A 19,983-nucleotide genomic window follows, 5' to 3' on the forward strand; every position below is an offset into this window, starting at 1 on the left:
GCAGCATAAACGGCAGAACACCCCCCTGACATCTTCCAAACAGCAAAGGGCCAGGGTGACGGGCGTGGGCCAGCCTGCATTTCAACTAGCCGCAGGCTGGCCACTGACCTGCCCTGAATGAGACCGAGCCACCCAGCTGCCGGAAGCACTGACAAGAACTATGCAGGAAGATTCAGACCTGCTTTGAAAGAGGGGACCTTCGTGGTACCTATGATGGAGTCAAAGACGCTCTTCGTCCAATTTGTAAAAAGACTGCAAATCTGAAGGCGAAAGATGGAACCATCCTGACTGACAGGCAAGAACAACTTGACCGATGGACTGAGCATCACAAAGAACGCTACTCCAAGGATGCCATTACCTGTGATGCTGCCTTAGCTGCCGTTCTCCAGCTTCCAAGGATGCAGGAGCTGGACCAAATACCAACTCTCAGAGATGCAGAGAAAGCTATCACAGAGATCGCTCTTGGGAAAGCAGCAGGCAATGATCAGATACGTCCGGAGTGCCTAAGGACAGGAGGAAGAAAGCTTGCAAGTGACATTCACGCACTTCTCTGCACCTGCTGGGAAGAAAGCCACATACCCCAGGATCTGAAAGATGCAAACAATTACTTTATACAAAAATAAAGGGGAAGAGCAGACTGCAGCAACTAGCGAGGGATATCTCTGCTCAGCATGGTCAGCAAGTGCTTGCAAGGGTCCTGCTGAAACGACTCCAAGTCCTTGCTAAGAGAGTTTATCTTGAGATCCTGTGTGGGTTCAGAGCTGGATGCTCCATGACTGACATGTTCTTCATGAGGTGCTTGCTGAAAAACAGGCACCTCTCTATGTAGCATTCGTTGACCTACAAAAGGCCTTCGACCCAGTTAGCAGGAATGGCATGTACAAGATCCTGTTGAAAATTGGCTGGCTACAAAAAGTGCTCTCCCAATTTAAGGAGTTCCATGAGGGAATGAGGGCAACTATCTCAGTATGAAACATTGTCCGAGTTTAGCATTGATAGTGGCATGAAGCAAGGTTGCGTCTTAGCGCCTACCAGCTTTGAAATCTTCTTCTCTATTCTTAAGTATGCTTTTGGAAATGATCAATCTGGTGTAGTAACTGAATCAAGGACGGATGGCAGCTTGTTTAACATCAGGTGATATCAGAGCAAAAGGTGTGTCACCCAGCTCATTATTCAGGATCTGCTCTTCGCAGATGACGCTGCATTCGTCTCTAATTCACCTGATGAATAAGTTCTCTGATGCATGTATCAAGTTCAGTACATGCATGTATCAATATCAAGAAAACAGTTGTCATGTCACAGGGCACTAACATCCTGAAGCCTAGGTCAATAACGAAGCTCTGGACAATGTGGCTCACTTCCGCTATCTTGGCTCAACTTTACCCAGCTCACTTAGCCTTGATACAGAACTTGATGCGAGAATCGGCAAAGCCCCGGACACCTTTGACAACTTACGCCACGTGTCTGGAACAAGCTGCTAAACCTGAACACAAAGGTGTCCATCTATCGGGCGTGTGTCCTCTGTACCTTCCTTTACAGCTGTGAAAGCTGGTCACGTACTCCAAGCAGGAGCGGAGATTGAACAGCTTCCACCTTTGCTGTCTCCAAAAAATCCTTGGAGTCCCTTGGGACCAACAGCTCACTAATGGCGAGATCCATGAGAGACCCGGCCTGCAGTCTGTGCAGACTATGCTGGACGCTTGCAGGCTTCGCTGGCTGGGACACATGAAACACATGTCTCAAGATTGTCTGCCAATACTTGTGATCTATGGTCAACTCAAGAACTATCTGCGACACAGAGGAGGGCCAAAACTCCGATACAACAACAAGGTCAAGCAGGGTCTCAAGAAATTCAGCCTTCCCCTGTCAATGGGGAGAGCCCTGCCCACAGCCGCTCAGTCTGGAGAAGCTGGGTCAAGGCTGGTGCTGTCACCGCGGGGAGTCATCAGAGCCCAGGCTGAGGCCTGTAGGCGAGCCAAGAAGCAGAGTGTGCTCCAACCTCTGTCTGGCGAGTGCCCGTAGCCACTGTGGGAAGGGCTGCCGCTTGCACACTGGACTCTTCTCCCACACTGCGGCCAAGCACCACTGACTGACTGACTGACTTCATGGTGATTCCTTTCATCTGCCAAGATGTTGGCTGGCCCTGCCATGCACCCTCCGCAGGGTATCATGCATTGGGCACTGACGCAAGATGGGGCCAAAAGCTGCTGTTGGACTAGATGGCTCCACTGATGAAGCCAGGGAGCGTGAAGAGGAGGAGGCCAGGCTAGATGGCCTATTGGTCTGATGTGGGGCTGGGAACCCACATAGTGGCCAGCTGGGCCCATTGCTCTGATACGAATCTGTTTTTCCTGAGGGCTCCGTTCCCACCCTGCAGAACTGCCTGGCCCAGTCTCAGGAGCTGGGTGCGGGGAGGTCTGTTAACACCATGTCAGGAGGTCAATGGTGGGGGAGGGTCATAGCACCTATAGCTCCAGCGACAGAAAGAACATGCTGCCTCTCAATTTGGCAGCTACAGATGTGGAGCTGGGGGGGCAGGAGGAAGCCCTGGGGAATCTGTCCCAGCCCTTCAAAATTCCTGTCAAAAATGGAATTAGCTGTTTCCAAGTCACTGATAGCTTAGAAGAAAATGATCTTGAATGCTTATAGATCACTGTCCTAACTAATAAAGCACAAGATGGAGTATTAGTGTGTATCTGCTCCAGCCCCCCCCGTCACACTGAGTAACAGGATGACTGGCTCCTGATGCGCCTATCGACAATGTGTAGGGAAAACACTGCGTGAGAATAGGGGGATTCAATTTGAGTGATGTACGCTGGAGGTCTCAGGCTGCAAGTACTAGAACATCCTTGGAATTTCTAAACATGACACCTGTAGATGACAATTTCTTAACTCAAAACGTGATGCAGCTAATGTGGGGGAATTATTAGACCTTGTCCTAACAGATAAAGAAGGACTGACTACAGAACTAAAAATTAATGGTAGCTTAGGTACAAGTGACCATCGCTTGATCACATTTATAATGTGCAATCAAAAGAAAGTCCAGACCAGTATATGTTACATACACACACATGCACAAACACACATGATGCTGTAATAGGTCCAAATTTCACAAAGCTGAAAACAGTTATGAGTCAGATCAGCTGGGAGGAAGAATTTAAATCAGAAAGATGTGAATGATAATAGGGAATAATTGAAGAACACCTTACTAGATGCCTCAAAAGCCATAATCCCACACTTGATGAAGAAGGCTTTATAGATTAAAAACCAACCTGGTTTAGAGCAGAAGTGAAGGCAGCTATAAAAAATAATATATAACAAATGGAAGAAAGGAGAAGTTGATAGTAATGAATATAAATCAGAAATTAAGAATTGTAGAAAATTTATAAGGGAAGCAAAGGGACTCAAGGAGAAATCTATGGCCAGCAGAATTAATGACAAGGAGTTTAAATCTATTAGGAACAAAACCAATCCTGAAAATGATATTGGTCCATCACAGATGGAAGTATTAGAACTATCAATGATGCAGAAAAGACAGACATGTTCAATACATATTTCTGTTCTGTATTTGTGGAAAAACAGGATATAGAGTCTCATCACATGGGTGATAACACTTATTTCAATTCACTAGCATCTCTGGGTGATGTTAAACAGAAACTACTGTTAAAGTTAGACATTTTTAAATCAGCAGGTCCAGATAACTTACAACCAAGAGTTTAAAAAAAGCTGGCCGAAGAGCTCATTGGACCATTAATGTTGATTTTCAAAGTCTTGAAGCATTGTAGAAGTTTCAGAAGATTGGAAGAATGCTAATGTGCTAATTTTTAAAATGGGTAAACTGGATGACCAGGGTAATTATCGGCAGCTCTCTTTGATGCTTACAACCAGTGCATTCTCTGTAGCATGACCAGGCCTTGTGCTGATTGAAAGAAGTCCAGGATGGGGATTCTAATCACAGCTAGGCTGTCACAACCTTCTCCAAGCCCTCTTCACTAAAAAAATTAAAGGTTAGGTGGAGTCAGGCATTTTCAAGATCAGGGAGACAAGGAGGGACCAACCTTATTGGACCAACTTCTGTTAGTGAATGAGACACTCTTTTAAGCTCCACAGAGCTCCCCTTCCACTCTGGGAAGCATCCTCAGAGTGTCACAGCTAAATATATACAAGGTGGAACAGCTTGTTTAGCGTAAGTAGTTAACATGTATTTCAGGGTCCATTCAAGGTGAAGTGGCCTGTTAACACCCCTCCAGTCATGGGGGGAGGAAAGGGGAGATTGTTAGTGGGTTATGGATTGTTGTAATAAACCATAAATCCAGGCCCTCTGTTCAGCCCATGATTTTTAGTGTCTAGCAAAGTTATGAATTTATGATCCTAGGCTCATCTTTTGAAAGTGCTGTGCAGGTTTCCTTTGAGGATGAGGCCTAACAGGTTGGACACAGAGTGATTGCTTTGTGATAGGATGTTTCTGTCTTTTTTCATTTTTCTGGGTGAGTTCATTCAAGCACGCAGTGACCGCCTGGCTGTGGGACCCTTCATAACTTCACACAGCCCCAGAGGTGGCACCTGCCAGATGAGCACAGCCCGGGAGTAGAAGCCTGCCCAGCCAATGCCTGGGGAGATCCTTAGTTAAGTGCTTGGTGATTCTCTGCAACCCTGAGCAAAACAATAACTCCAGGGCAAGTGGCCAGAACTGGCACATATTCCATTACCCGCAAGCTGGGTTAACTCTTACCACACATGGATGCGGCTGGCAGGGACTGGCAGGACTGGCCATGAGGGATCCTGCCTCCCCTTCCCCCCCACCAGAGCAGTGCCCCGATGCACAGGCCAGAAGAAAGTGTCAGGAGCTGTGCTGCTGCTGCCCCTTGGTGAAGAGGCAGGACCAGCCAGGAGCCTGCTCAGCCCATGACCAGGCACCATTGGAATGACAGGTTTTGCTTTGCCTGCAGGTTCCTGTGGGGTGGGGACGGGAGGGCAGGAACATTGGGCCAGGTAAGAAGACAGGAGTAGGCAGGTCCACGTGTGGCGCATCGACCATTTGGCTGACAGCACCACTGCACTTTTGCTTGTGTTGATCTGTCTAGACGAAGCTCTTTGCACAGAGATGATCTGCGCAGCTCTCAGTGCAACAGGGGCTGCCACAGCACAAATACTAAATGACGAAGGCTCTTTACTGGCCTCTCCCTCCCCATGGACTGGCCAACGTCATTTCCAAACTTGACAAATGTTCTTTGGCCCCCGCCACGTTGGAATTAGTGACCCGGCGGGTTCAGAGTTATCACATCTGCCACAAACCCCATGGAACAAAATCCTGCCGCCTCTGGAGATTGCATGGCACAGCTGGCTCTGCCAGGGTAGAGTGGCCACAAGCCATTCCTGTGCCCTCAGCTCTGAACCAAACCTGGGAGAGATGGATGCCAGGATGCTGCCGTTTCACCGAGCAGGCACAAGTGAGGCAGCTGGGAGTGCCCCGGGGTTGCACAGTGGAGTCCGATAAGCAAGCACTGCCCTCACCTCAATCCGAGCAATTGCTTTGCCTGACGCTGTAAATGTAAAACGGAGGCAGGCCAATCAGAGCGCCGGAAGGCTCTGAGATGCAGAGACGTGAATGGGGGACAAAGGTTTCTGAGCTGATGTGCAGGGAGACAGAGTGACACCCCCATCTGGGCTTGAAATCTGGAGCTCTCCCATTAGTGATCTCGTGCTGCAGCAAGACCCCATCTTGGGCTTTCAAACACGGCCTTCCTTCTAAACACGGCCTATGAGCAATGGCAAGTCCAGCCTCTGCTTGCCTGCAAATCTCTTGCCACTGTACACTGGTCAGAAAGGACCAGCCAGAGGAGCACATGGCTCTGAATCTCCAGCATGCTCGAAGATTTGCCTGGTACAGGTCTCAGTAGGGCTGCAGAGGTTAAACTCCTGCCCCCAAATGCCTACTGCCTTCTGCATCAGGTGACCAAAGGTGCAGATGTGAAGCGGGAAGTGCCAGCCCAAGACCCCAAGGGCACTGCAATTAAGATCTCCGTTAAACCACGACAACCAGACTGGAACCTGCAAATAAGCGAGCGCTCCAGAATGTGTTTCATTTTTATTTCTCTGATTTTCATTCCAATTACAACAGGATTCTAGCTGTTTTCCAACCAAAATTACACAGACCAGGATTAAAAGAGGACAATATGGTTTTAAAGTTATTCCTATGAACAGAACTAGCAAGCCAATGGCCCAGCCCGTTGCTGTGGCGTACACAGGTCAGACACATCCCCAGAGGTTACAGATCACAGACATGTACATGTAGCATAAGAACAGCAGGTAAGAAATGAGCGACATTTAGCAATGAGACAAGTCAGGGTGACACTAACATTATCCGCTAGGACTTGGCTTTTGGGACCGAGCTTTGAGTTTGTCTTAGCCAGTTCAGGTACTGACGTTTTAGGCTGCCACAAGAGGGCCAGTGTTGCAAATTTTAAAACCTATTTTCTCTGTATGTAAAAGTGTAAATTAAAAAAAAGAGGTTGGAAGCCATTTCTAAATCAAACACGTTACAAGGCTAGAGTCCAAAGCAGCACCAAAGCAAGGCTGGAGCTAAGCAGCATGAAAACTGACTCGTAGCAGAGACCCATCACGGTCGGGTATGTTCAGGCTGTTGGTCTCGAGTACGTCCAAGGGTTCCCCATCGTAAGGCATCACGCCTCATATTTAAAGCTGAGACTTCATTTAAAGACCATCACTCGGGTTTTGTGATGAGGAAGTACCTTGTTAGAATAATAAGACCCTGCCTGCCCCTTTCCATGCAGTGACACTGAATGGGAAGGGGCACCTCTGGATAAGCGTCTCAGTCACCCAACGATGGGGAAGACACCTCTGCATAGCTCTCAACCACGTTTCGTTTGATATCTGTAGCGCCCACTCCCATTCCTAAAAGGCAACTGAAAGAGCTATCCCTACTAGGATTAACTGGCACTGGTGCAATCTATTAGCACCAGCGACTGGGCAGCAATAGCAAACTTTGGACACGGCCAGTATGGCATGTCCCGGCACTGAACGCACCCCTTCCTGACCATGCTTCCCGAAGGGGGCCACGGCCCACGGAGAACCCTGTGCTGGGACAATCCAACTCTGGTGTCAAGCAGTTAAAGTAACAAAATATTGGTACCAAATGAGTTATACAAAACTTCACTCATCCCCAAAGCCCCCAGCCCCACAATGCTCCCTTGCAGAGCCCAGGAGATCTCAGCTAACAAACAGCTCAGACAAAACAGATTTGGTGGAAAGAAAATTAAAAATAGCTTGCACAGCTACATAGTTACAGATCATTTGTCTAAAATGCCCCTCAGCCTCCAACCAATTGATATGGAACAAGAAGTTTATTTGCAATGTGGATAGTGGCAGACAAATCCGGCTAAACTCTGCTTTATTGAGAGCAATCCTAGCAGTTCTGCATTAACTTAGAGAGATTATTGCAGGGGATCTGTTGGAGCCCAACTCACATAACCACCGTTGGGGAGCAAAACACCACTGCCATGAAAACCCACCCATTTCCACTCTGGGCAAGATGCCCGGCCCTGCCCATTACACAAAGTTAATTAAAAAAACCATGAATGAAATGACGGGGAAGAAACCAGTGAGAAGAAACCAGTCATTCTGCAATGAGTGAATGAGGCTGGAAATTCAGATACGCAGTATCAATCTATAGCAGCATGATCATCCTCCCCAGAGGCACAGGCAGCTAGATGCAACACAAGGAGAGGACTAGCTCGTGAGCCCGTCTTCTCCTCATTGATAGACTTTCACATTCATCCTGACAGGCAATGGCTTCTCTTTCCCAGCGAATACAATGCTCATCAGACGGCCCATGCTCTCACTAGGACTCGGTGCTTCCACGTCTTTAGTCAGAAGGGGGCATGTTGCTCTGCTACTGTATAGTCTCACACCTGTTGCTGAACAGGTGCTTAACAACAGCTGGATCTGCCACAGTTGAGGTATCTCCCAGCTCTTGGTCGTTTTTTGCTATCTTCCTTAATACGCGCCTCATAATTTTACCTGTCAAGCAAAAAGCTGAGGTGATTAGACTGTACACTCAGAGAGTCAAAGCAAGAATCAGAGTCAGTTCTCAGGATGCTTTGCAGAAAATAGGAGGCTTCCTCTGAATAAGTCATATTGGGACACAGATTTCTTCCAAGTCTAGACATGCCAGAGACCTGGGCAATCCAAGACTACCCACAGGACAAGGGGCCCCACCAAAACCTATCGTAATTATCCCACTAGCAGCACTCTGGTAACTCCCTTCCTCTGGGACTGCCCAAGCCTGCAGACGCCAGGAGCTGTGCTGCTTGCTTCCCAAATGGTGTATCTGACAACAGTGAATCCTTACCTGAGCGGGTCTTGGGCAGACCAGGAGCATGCTGGATGTAATCCGGGGTTGCTATAGGTCCAATTTTTTCTCTGACTACAAAAAAGAGATTTTCCATATAATTATCAAGATTTTCCAGTGCGCTTTTTAGGGCAAAGTGCCTCAGCCAGAGCTGGAACCCAACTGAACAACAAGTGGGACAAACGAGCCCACCAGGGCGGCAATGCGACGACCCTGACATCTCCGTTGTCGGCAAAGGGACGGGTGTTTGCAGAATGAGCCCAGTGCTCTCGCCCCGGGACAGGAGGTCCTCAGGATTCTGCACCTGGACCTAGGGGTGGAGGCGAGGACAGCATGTGCGGCTCTCCACAAAACAAGGAGAAGTGACATGTTCTCCAGCTGCAGGAGAGATGTCTGACCTTTTCCATTCTCTCTCCATTGCTTCCAGGACGCACTTAAGGACTTGAAATTAAGACATCTTTCCACAGGGTTTGTGGCCATTTCCACAAAGCAACGATTGATCCGCTTGGGGTTCACGTGGCGCAGAAGGTAACCTGGCTGCGTTTTGTCTAGTGCCTTGTTCCCGCACCACAGTCAGTTGCGGTGTCAGTGGGGCTCGTATCAGTGTAGCTGGACTCTCGCTGCAGTACAGCATGAGCCACTGCAAGTTCCACATCAAGCATCAGCCTGCACCCCTCTATTTAACTGCGTGGGTCAGCGTTGTGGTATCCCACCAGCTTATACCAGTTTTGCCAGTCTCCCACCCTGATTTGTGTCAAGCATGTGGGTTTACAGCAGCAAATGAGCCATAATGACACTGTCTCAGGAGAGGTATGGCACAGAGGTTCCCATGGGGCCTCTGCATGCCTGTCACTATCACGGTCTTCACTTCCCTCCCAGTCTAGCAGCATGGACAAGCTTTGGAAGGGACAGCCTGAGGTAGATGTGAGACGTGTACTAACAGTCCCTCCCCGTCTAGGAAAACCAAGTCCACAGACACTGACCAAAACATTCTGGTTACAGTTAAAAGACAACAGCAAGCACTGCTAGCTGTATGGTCCATGCACCAGCACAGATCACAGCTGTGGGAACTGGGCACGCCTGCTTCCAACACATACTCAGTGAGTGGAGCTGGAGAAGGAGCGGGTCTGCGCACATGCCAGCACAAGGGACCCCGTGCCCCAGGCTGGAGAGGCAGACGTTGCCATGGAAAGCAGGAGCCTCATGTGCTTCATGCAGCTATCATGCCTCTGCCCGCCCTGAGACTCATCCTTTTTCCTTGACATTGCTTTGTTACCCAGGCTGCAGGGCACAAGGGGGCTCGAAAGGGAGCTGGGCATACCTCTGGCAGGGCACTGGTGTTCTCTAGTCAAGGGCACCTTCCTTCAGAGAGGCCACACTGCTTCACTCCGCCACGGGCGCATCCGCCCTGGCAGAGCCCTCCCCTATTCTCTGGGGGCAGGAGGAACCTGCCACGTTGCACCCTACACCAGGGACACTGGCAGCTCTGCCCTTGTTACCTTGTTTTCTCAGCTCGTCCGTCAGCGCTTTGGTGAATTCGTGGCCATCTCTCAAGGTCACAAAGCAGTAGAGGCACTCGCCTTTCACTGGGTGGGGGTGACTCACCACTGCAGCCTCAGCAACGGAGGAGTGCTCCACCAGGGCAGACTCCACCTCTGCAGTGCTCAGCAAGTGGCCTAGACAGAGGGGAAAAAGAGGCAGCACTTTGCTGAGTCAAGCAGTGTCTAGCTCCCCCGTCCCTGGAGCGCTTGCTGCAGCAGGGCCCTGGGAATGAGCAGAGCCCACCCACGCACGTAAGGGAGAAGCCCAGGAAGCTACATTTTGTCCAGCTAAGGAACACCCGTCTCTGAGCAGGTCCTGCCGTGGCTGGGCAAGCAGCCACCAACCACTGGCCGCTGATAACTCCTAGCTATCGCGCTGGAATTTAATCACATGCACAGCAGAGCTACCCAGGAGTTATGGGCTGTCCCGGAATGGTCGCTGTATCACACTAACGCCCATGGGGTGGAGAACCTGCATTCCTACCATGCTTCAGCTAAAGGCAGAGGGAGCAGGCAACCAACAGGTCACTTCTGTCAGTTACGGGAGGGAGCCAGGGAGCGGAAAGCAGAGTATGAAAGTAAAAGGTCCCTTTAGCAGAGCACTGGATGCACTGCACTGAAATCTTACTAGCACAGTTCAGTCAAGCCTCTTTGGAGAGCAGCAATTTCATGAGGTCTGACCCTGGCTGAAGGACCATCAACAAAGAGTAATAACCAGTAGCAAGGGAACGAGCTGGGGGTAGGCAGCAAGTAGGCACCACAGCGGTCAGGGATGCATAGCATATAAGACGCTCCCAAACCAGGGACATGGTGAGGTGAGATGCGTGGGCAGGGTCCTGCATGGAAAGCTATCTGAAAGCCACCATCAATGGCAAGGGGGCAGACAGCACTAATGCCATGAAGGCTAGGATCCATAGTGCACAGTGAATTGGAAACAGACTGCAGTGAGACAGGGCAGCAAAATGGCTGAGGTGATTTTGAAGTGCATGCCCAGAAGCCAACCAATAGATCTTGTCAAACTAACTTGACATATTTTTTTAAAATGAGATTACAAGTTTGTTTGATAAAGATAATAGTGTTGATATAATACACGTAAACTTCTGTAAGGCATTTGACTTGATACATTTTGATTGAAAAACCATAAAGATACAAAATTAACCTGGCACACATTAAAAGCTGGCTAACTGATAGATCTCAAAATGTGACTGTAAATGGGAAATCATTATTGAATGGGTGCGTTTCTAGTGGGGTCCTGCAGAGATCAGTTCTTGGCTCCCTTCTAACATTTCTATCAATGATCTGGAAGAAAACATAAAATCATCACTGAAAAAGTTCCCAGATGACGGAAACTGTGGCAGTGGTAAATACTCAAGAGGACAGATCACCAATTCAGGGTGATCTGGATTGCTTGGTAGCTGGGTGCAAGCCAACAATAGGGATTTAAATACGGCTAAATGTAATGTGCACATCTGGGTACAAAGGAGGCAGGCCAGACTTACAGGATGGGGGCTCTATCCAAGGAAGCAGGTACTCTGATAAAGATTTGGGGGTTGTGGTGCACAATCAGCTGAACATGAGCTCCCAGTGCGACGTTGTGGCCAAAAGGGCTAATGGATCCTTGGATGCATTAACAGCAGAATCTTGATTAAGAGTAAAGAGGTTATTTTAGCTCTGTATTTGGCACTGATGTGACTGCTGCTGGAATCCTGTCTCTGGTTCTGATGTGCACAATTCAAGAGAGATGTTGATAAATTGGAGAAGGTTCAGAAAAGAGCCATGAGAACGACTGAAGGATTAGAAAACCTGCTGTGTAGCAATAGACTCAAAGAGCTCAATCTATTTAGTTTAACAAAGAGAAGGTTAAAGGGTGACTTGATTACAGCCTAGAAGTACTTACATGGGGAACAAATATTTGATAATAAGCTCTTCAATTTAGCATAGAAAGCTCTAACACGATCCAATGGCTAGAAGTTGAAGCTAGACTAAGTCAGACTGGAAATATAGTGTAAATGTTTTACATTGAGAGAAATGAACCACTGGAACAATTTACGAAGGATGGTAGTGGATTCTCCATCACTAGCAAGAATCATCAAGAATCTAAAAGCTCTGATCTAGGCATTATCTGGGGGGAGTTCTGTGGCTTGTGCTACACAGGAGGTCAGGCTAGATGCTCACAATGGTCCCTTCTGGCCTTGGAATCTCTGGCCTGGTCTACACTGACAATGTAGGTCGATGGAACGCAGCTTCCGTCGACCACATAATGTATGTGTCTCCACTGGCGTGTCAATTCCGCCAACCTAAATCATGGTAAAATTCGACTTAATAAAACCACCTCCGCAAGAGGCATAGAGCTGAAATCCAATGAGTCGAATGAGCTTCAGTGTAGGCAGAGCGCAACGTAAATCGACGTCATTGGCTTCCGGGAGGTATCCCAGAATGCTCTGGACATTCACACTCTACTGCACCCTGGTCACATGCACAGGAAACAGCCCCTCCCCTGAAGCCCCAGGAAATTTTGAATTCCCATTTCCTGTTTGGTTGATGTGGAGAGAGCTTTGTAGCTGAACTGCTCATGGTGACTGCATGCCCCAAACGCGCTCCAGCATGCAGTTGACCTGAGGTCTTGAATCTCATCAGCCCGTGGGGAGAAGAGTCTGTTCTGGCTTAGCTCCGAGCCAGCAAAAGAAATTTGGATATCTACGAGAAGACATTGTGTGGTATAGTGGAAAAGGGCCACAACAGGGATGTGCAGCAGTGCCGCGTTAAAATCAAAGAGCTGAGGCAGGCAAATGAGAAAACCAGGGAGGCGAACAGTCGTTCTGGCTCGTCACCAAAGACATGCTGCTTTTATGAGGAGCTGCAAGCGATTCTTGGCAGTGACCCCACCACTGTGCCACCACACAGCATCAATACCTCTGTAGAATCCCAGTCCAGGATGAATGAGGAAGACTCTGTGGATGAGGAGGAGAATGAGAGCAGGGCGCAGTCGAGCAGAGTTTCCATTCTCCGTGAGAGCTAGGACTTGTTTGTTACCTCAGAGCAGCCCAGTTGGATGCAGGACAGTGAGAGTGACCGAGATTCCGGGGAAGGCACATCTGGTGAGTGAGGACAGCAAATCGTATTTCTGTGATTATAGCCCCAGTCAAGCTTCTTACTTCTGCGAATAATGGAGTTGGTGTTTTTGTGGGGATGAACTCCCTGGGTGTTGGTTCACTTAAGCAGAAGCTTACCCCCAGAACAGACTATTTATGTGCACAGGGATGCTCCGAGAATCCTCTGTGGATATCTCCAGGAAACTTTCATAAAGATACTCTGCAATCCTTTCCAGAAGGTTTCTGGGGAAGGCAGCCTTATTTCTTCCACCACATTAGGACACTTTTCCCCGCCACTCTGCTATTAAATGGGCAAGCATCATCGCGGAACACAGCATAGCAGCATAAGGGCCAGGCCTGTACCCAGATGCTTGCAGAAAATCTTCCCTTTCCGCCTGTTACCCTCAGGAGACTGATATCACACATGGTCACTTAGGGAAGATGGCGCAAGCTTACAGTACCTGACCAATATAGTCACTGCGTGTTATTGCCATGCCATGGATGGTGTCCTGGGCCCCAACAGACAATTCCTAGCTATGATATTATTGTCATTGGTGTTAGGGGTCTGGGAACGGGTGCTCCTATGTTTTCTCCAGCAACACTTCACCCATACCCTCCTCCAATCCCTTTGGACCACCTCCTCCTAAACTGGTCTTTGAGATGGTAAAGGGGAGCCCAATGATCCTGCTTCTTTGTTAAGTGTGGATTGGGGAAGTTAGTGCTACAGAGATTTCCCTATAATGGATGCAAGGATCCCTTACTTACCACGGCTGGAACGCTACTCCAACCTGTGCAATAGGTACAGATTGGTATGTGGGTCTGGCGTTGCCTTGTGAATATGAAGGAGAGTTCTTTTTACATTGTAACATTGCTTTTTGTCCATGGACCAGCTAACGATGGAAACTTTGTGCTTTGCTTGCCTTACAGTGGACAGCTCGGCCTTCACCCCAGCTTCTACTCCTGCAGAGTGCCTTTCACAGATTAGAAGGTGGAAAAAAAACCAACTCAGGATGACATGTTCAAAGAACTAATGAACGCCTCCATGGCTGCTGACACAGAGCTCAGAGCCTGGAAGATGTCATTGTCAGAAAAACTGAACATGGACACGGAAAACAGAAAATCAGCCGAGGAGCAGGCGTGTGCAATGCAAGAAGAGATGTTGCATATTATGAGGAATCAGTCTGACATGCTGAGGTATCTGGTAGAGCTCCAAGAAGAGCAGTGGCAGGACAGACTCCCTCTGCAGCCCCTGCAAAATGTTCAGTTAACAAGCTGTTTTACAACCCCACCCCCAACCGCTCTAGGAAGACGTTGAGCACGGTGCAGTATGTGCTCCACTCCACGTCGGTGGGGGGGGAGCAGAATGAGGCAATGGCCTCTTTAAGAACAGGGAATGTGCATACTTTGCTGTTTGCACAGTCACACTTTGCTCTGGATGCTCAGGCAGCCTTAAGAGAATGTTAAATTATCTTCCTTTCCCCCCACTGTAACTGATCACCAATAAAACTTTACTGCTTTAAAAAACATTTCTCTTTATTCATTGATAGCTTGGGGATTGTCGGTGGGGGAAGGAGAGGGGAACGATGGTGCGAAGGTGGGGGATGGGAAGGGAAGGCACAGCACTGACAGAGATGTACATTACTGCGGTTCATTCAAAAAATGGGTTTTCAATGCTTCCCTGAGGTGCAGCACTCCGTGATTGGCTCTCAGCGTAGCACTGGAATCTGGCTGCTCAAAATTTGCAGCCAGCCTATTAGCCTCCACGACCCAACCCAGCGGGAACTTTTCCCCTTTTGTTTCACACACATGGAGCACATAGCAGGCAGAGATAACAGTGGGGATGTTGTGTTCATGGAGATCTAACCTAGTGAGCAAGCTGCGCCATTGTGCCTTTAAGCAGCCAAATACACATTCCACCACCATTCTGCACTTGCTGAGACTATTATTGAAATGCTCGTTTTCACTGTCCAGGTGCCTGGTGTAGGGCTTCATTAGCCAGGGAAGCAAGATTAGGCAGGATCCCCCAGGATCACTATTGGCCAATCACAACATTGCCAATATTTATTTTTTGGTCATGGAAGAAAGTGCTCGCCTGCATCTTTTTGAACACACCTGAGTTCCTAAAGATGAGTGCGTCATGCACCTTTCCAGACCACCCCACGCTGATGTTGGTGAAGCGTACTCTGTTATCCACAAGGGCCTGCAACACCATTGAGAAGTATCCCTTTCGGTTTATGTACTCTGTGGCAAGGTGGTCTGGTGCTAAGATAGAGATACGCGTGCCGTCTATTGACCCCCCACAGTTTGGGAACCCCATTGCGGCAAACCCATCCACTATGTTCTGCATGTTTCCCAAAGTCACTACCCTTCTCAGCAGAAAAGACGGTTACTTACCTTGTAACTGTTGTTCTTCAAGATGTGTTGCTCATGTCCATTCCATTGTAGTGCATGTCCCATGCATGGTTACTGGAAAACTTTCCCGTTAGCAGATCCTGCAGGGCTGGCTCTGGCACCCCCTGGAGCCCCGCGCACATGGCACGGTACATGAGGTGCTGCCAGCCCTACACCCTCTTAATTCCTTCTTGCCGTCAACTCCAACAGTAGGGACGGGGGCAGGTCACGGAATGGACATGAGCAACACATCTTGAAGAACAACAGTTACAAGGTAGGTAACTGTCTTTTCTTCTTTGAGTGTTTGCTCATGTCCATTGTAGGTGATTTGCAAGCAGTACCTTGGAGGCAAACCCCCGACGCAATGCGTGTTGTGTGATCATGCTCCTCCGACTTAATAAATTTGGCGGGTGAAAAATCGATTGAAATTAAATCGACTTCAATCCACAGTGTAAATATACCCTATGATTCTATGTAACAACTCACTGTATCGGGGTGGCCAAGCTTACTGACTCACCCAAGACCTCTCTCCCCACTGGCAGAATCCTCTAGCCCCACCACCCTGCCACAGGGGAAGCTCTGAGCTTCCCACTGCAGTCGCGTAAGCGGAGAATGGGGGGGCCACAGAGGGCTCCGCAAGTTGAATTTTAACTGTAAATGAATTGCATATAGCTCCCAAGCCACGGTTTGGCCACTCCTGCACTATATCACGTAGCAGAAATCTGCCTCGATACTGCTCTGCTCCGACCCTACCCAGAGTACGATATCCAGCACTAGGAACAGTTACAAGACATGAGGGGAAAACTGAGGAAGCTCAAAGAAAAAGAAAAACTGCTTTGCAGGGGGTGGGGAGATTGTGTTTGAGGAAGAATGTAACTAACTCGACCAAATGATAAAGGAGCAAAAGAGAAGACACACACGCCAATAACCAGCAATGAGGACCTGAAGACTTGGCCTGCCAGCAATGGACAGAGTTATTCAGCCTGGCACACTGAAGCAGAACTTGGAGCAATGGGATTGAATGAATTAGAGACATTCGGTCTGAATCTCAGGCCAAATTTCCAGATGGCATGATCTCCAGTCCTGTGGAATCATCTCCCTAGCAGTATGGGGGCTCCATACCTGGAGACAAGATAAAGCACCAGAGAACAGCTAGGGACAGTCTGCCCTGGCCCAGGAACAGGGGCTAATTTCACCCAGGATCTTCCCCTTACCACAAATGTCTAGAAATCAAAAATTAACAATGTCATTTACATTGTGCCTTTAATCCACTAACAGTAAGAGGTAACCAAGGTAATTAGCCTCACTGAGCTCCTAGAGCACCCCTCCTAGTGCAGGACTCTCACACTAGCCCAAAGTCACGCAGGTAGGCAAGGCTCTGCCATGAGTCCAGTCCCACTGAGTTCAGTGGAAGTGCTCCTGTAAGTGCTACTCAGCACAAGCAGCGACTTGGCAGAATCAGACACCCAGCCCACGGGAGAGAGTGGGATACATCTCTGGTCGAGTTATAACTCCGGCTTGTATGATGGGCTGAACATGTCTGAACTTGTTTATTATTGTCCTGTATTACAGCCAGCATCATGCTTGTGAAGGGCGCATGATGCCTACCTGAAGGACTATCACTGAGAAGATGTCAACCGAGGGCCATTGACTCTGTCTAAATTACCAGCCCCTCCCCATGCTGCAATGGACCTTCTGCACAGGGACTTGAAGGATGGAGTGAGCAGGACTGTGGGAGGGGGCTGGAGTGTCCTAGTGGAGCACATGGAAAACGGACAAGAACTCTAAGAGCAGAGGTGTTGCTCTGAGTGGATGGCCACCCACCGCCATATGTACGAAAGACTGGGCGAGAGAGACAGCAGACAGGACACTACTTAGCTGGAATCTCTGACAAACCTCACCCATCTGAGTGAGAGACCAGACTGGGGAGGGGGCGTTTCAGGACTTTCATTATTTCTGGCTTTTGAGTTATTTAAGAGTAAAGTCACTGTGGTTAAGAAATTCCTTTGCTAAGCCTGTGTACCTTGCCACATTGTTCCTGAAAGAGTTAAATTAGAAGCCTAGAGTGCCCACAGCCTAGATGGAACTCTGGGGGAGCACATGTAAGCAACAGGTGAGCTTGGGATGTATCAGCCACTAGATTCAGGTCTGGGGTGACTGGATGAAGGTGTCCTGGATCTTAAGGAAGGGGGCAGACAAGAGGTCTGAGCCTGGAAATGTGCTCTAGGGTCCAAGAGCTTGAATCTGAGACTAGTCTCTATCCAGACTCAGCTAGTTGGAAACATGGGGCAGTGAGTGGCTCCACTCACAGGCTGGTGACAGTACAGGGGGACACTGGGGCAGGCTGTAACAGCTAGTACTTGAGTAAGTCCCACGCACGGCTGGCTCCAGACGGCTTACTGGCTGTGTGCTCCTCTTCCCAGTAGCTTCAGCTGAGACTATCCAGCTGTGGCTAGAGGCTGTGTGAATGAGTGTCTCATGATGGGCAAGGTAGAACTCACTGCTGGTGGCTGGGAGCGAAGGGGGAGTCCCTCTCCCACTGCTTTGCAAGGGTTAGCTGGAATTTTTAACCTGCACCTCTGAAAACGTGCCTCCTCTCTCTACCACAGCCAAAGGGTTTGTTCTCACCAGAGACATTCAGCATGTCGTCGATGCGCCCCGTGATCCAGTAATAGCCGTCTTTATCTCTCTTGCAGCCTAAAAAGAACCAATCACCAGCATGAGGACATAGCACCAGAAGTCAGTGCATCTGACAAAGGAGTCTGGGAATGGAAAATAGCGAAATCCCAGGAGCTCTCCCATGCCTTGTGCTGCTAATCCCTGTGTGACACTGGGCCACAAAGGGCTAAACAACACTGCAAGCTGCATGGCCCAAATCTGACCTTTAAAAACGTATTAAGGAAAATACAATGGTAGTAAGGGTCATTCCTTACAAGTAGACTACAGCTTTGATATGCAAATGTATTGTTGGTAGTTATTTGATGTTATTTACATAGATCTTGTTAGAGGTTAACAATGGAGATAAACTGCTTTCCTGTCTACCACTGATTAAGAGCTCAAAAGGAACATATGAACATTTAGATAGAACTTGAAAGTAACAATACTATTGTTTTATTTCTCTTTGAAATTTAAGTAGTAAATACCTGTGAATGGTTGTAAATGGCCTATTACCTTGTGCTAATGTAACTAGTTACCAGTGTGCAGAGGACAAAGGAGATGATACTTCAGAGCCATAAGTAATCACCTATTAATTGTTCAAGGAACTGCTTGCTGTCAAGAAGATATCGGTCAGCCTGCAAAGATGTATAAGAGACTATTGGACTGATCCTTTTCATCTCAAATCTGTCCAACCTTGTCAGGGAAAGTTTGGATCACAAGATTGGGATCCCAGCACCAGCCTGGAATCACCCTGCTAATTCTCATGGGAGAATTTGAACGAACCTTGTACATGGACTATTAAGTCTTCATTTCCCTGGATTGGATTTCTAACATAGAAGCTCTAAACAAGGGTTGACGATCTCCAAGCTGTATGGGTAATTTCAGAGATTTTGCAATTTAAGAGCTTTACAACTCAGTTATCATCTCTACTTTGAAACTGACCTAAGAGCTTTATTTTCATCTGTGTATATATACTGATCTTTTAACCATTACTCTTTCCTTTTTAAAATAAATATTAGTTTAGGTAATAAGCATTGGCTTAAAACCAGTATCTGGGTAAGATCTGAACTGTTCATTGACCTGTTTGGTAATGTGTCTGATCCTTTGGGATTGGTAGAACTTTTTTACATATGATGGATAAAAAATTTCAGTAATCCCTGTCATATTTGACTTGGCTGCCTGGGTGCTAACCAAAGGACAGGATAGTTTTAAGGTAACTGTGTTTTGTCTTCTGAATAACCAGTGAGGTGATTAGAAGCTGTTTGTTGCTGGCTTGGTATATCTTATGGGAGAAAAACCACCAACGTTTAGGGTTAGGGCTTTGCCTGCCCCATTCTTTGCCGTTTGCCCTGTTTAAACTGTCTCAGCATGGATCCCCTGGAGGCCAACATCACATCCTGGCTACCAGAACAGCCCACTAACCCTCTCGCTCAGAAAGCGGGGTCACTGAGGAGGCTATACAAGTTGCCATTTCCTGGGACAAGGCTACTGCATGAAGTCTTACCATCCCCCGTCACATAGTACCCTGGGAACTTCTTGAAGTAGGTGGTCTCAAATCGCTGGTGGTTCCTGTACACTGTACGCATTATTCCAGGCCAGGGCTGCTTAAATACCTGAGGGAGAGGATAGAGACATGGCATTAGAACCAGGGAGCCACTGGGGCAGAGAGCCTTATAACAGCACAACTTCTTGTCCTAGGTTGTAGGTCACTGTCTCTAACTGCTCTTACTTACACAACCAGAGGATTCTAGCTAGCAGACAACCATGTCTGTCTCCTGCACTGCTCCTGGGCCTAGTCATTGGCTCAGCCCAATACTATGCCGTGTCTGGTCTCCGATCACAATTGCCAAGAGCAGGACACTACAGCATATTAACCAAAGCCTCTCTGTGCCCAGCACACGAAGAGCAATATGCCGCTCCTACCTTTCTC

General features: G+C 48.3%; 1 protein-coding gene across 3 annotated transcripts in view; it reads right to left on the reverse strand.

Annotated features, from left to right (window-relative positions):
• Positions 1 to 6,060: 6,060 nt before the first annotated feature.
• The window catches only part of ACSS2 (acyl-CoA synthetase short chain family member 2), a 75,171-nt gene continuing 61,248 nt past the window's right edge, over positions 6,061 to 19,983 (reverse strand). For all 3 annotated transcript variants that reach the window (XM_067554512.1, XM_067554511.1, XM_067554509.1), the window contains 5 exons: positions 19,558 to 19,666; positions 18,024 to 18,092; positions 9,871 to 10,047; positions 8,372 to 8,446; positions 6,061 to 8,040 (listed from right to left, as the gene is read on the reverse strand). In XM_067554512.1, coding sequence (XP_067410613.1) covers positions 7,913 to 8,040; positions 8,372 to 8,446; positions 9,871 to 10,047; positions 18,024 to 18,092; positions 19,558 to 19,666 — 558 coding nt within the window. In that variant the 3' untranslated portion in view covers positions 6,061 to 7,912. The remainder of the gene's footprint in view (positions 8,041 to 8,371; positions 8,447 to 9,870; positions 10,048 to 18,023; positions 18,093 to 19,557; positions 19,667 to 19,983) is intronic.

The sequence above is a fragment of the Emydura macquarii genome, unplaced genomic scaffold (genome assembly GCF_026122565.2).
Source record: "Emydura macquarii macquarii isolate MOO-44397 ecotype Brisbane River unplaced genomic scaffold, CSIRO-AGI_Emac_v2 contig_1483, whole genome shotgun sequence".
In the NCBI taxonomy this organism is placed as follows: domain Eukaryota; kingdom Metazoa; phylum Chordata; order Testudines; family Chelidae; genus Emydura; species Emydura macquarii.